Genomic DNA, 335 nt, shown 5'->3' on the forward strand with positions numbered 1-335 from the left:
ACCGTTTTCCTCATCCATTCATAAGAGCTGTGCCTTTGGCTGTTGGGAGAGATGTGCTGTGCATTAATTGTTTCTACAGGAGGTAACCCTCCAGATCCAGCAGGATGGAGGGAGTTGTAATCAGCACAACTGTAGGAGACCTGTCCAGGAGACGAGCCATTGATCTGTGCAGCAGCAACCGTGCTGGAAGGTCCTGGGCCATAAGCGTTCCAGTCCTCCCTCTGTGGGCCGTAGTGAGATCCCCAGGTTCCCGCAGGCTGCCCATGGGTGTCCAGAGTTGGCACATGATGGTATCCCATGTAGTCTGAATAGGGTGGAGTAGACACAAAGTTTTG

The 335-nt window shown here is 52.8% G+C and overlaps 1 protein-coding gene across 1 annotated transcript; it reads right to left on the reverse strand.

Annotated features, from left to right (window-relative positions):
* Window positions 1-77: 77 nt before the first annotated feature.
* LOC104395918 (homeobox protein CDX-1-like) lies at window positions 78-329 on the reverse strand (the record flags this gene model as incomplete). The annotated part of the gene is made up of 1 exon (XM_010005670.1): window positions 78-329. A coding segment is annotated over one exon (252 nt), but the record flags the coding sequence as incomplete, so codon positions are not given.
* Between the last annotated feature and the right edge of the window lie 6 nt (window positions 330-335).

Source organism: Chaetura pelagica, unplaced genomic scaffold, assembly GCF_000747805.2.
Source record: "Chaetura pelagica isolate M959 unplaced genomic scaffold, ChaPel_1.0 C10850543, whole genome shotgun sequence".
NCBI classification, from domain to species: Eukaryota; Metazoa; Chordata; class Aves; order Apodiformes; family Apodidae; genus Chaetura; species Chaetura pelagica.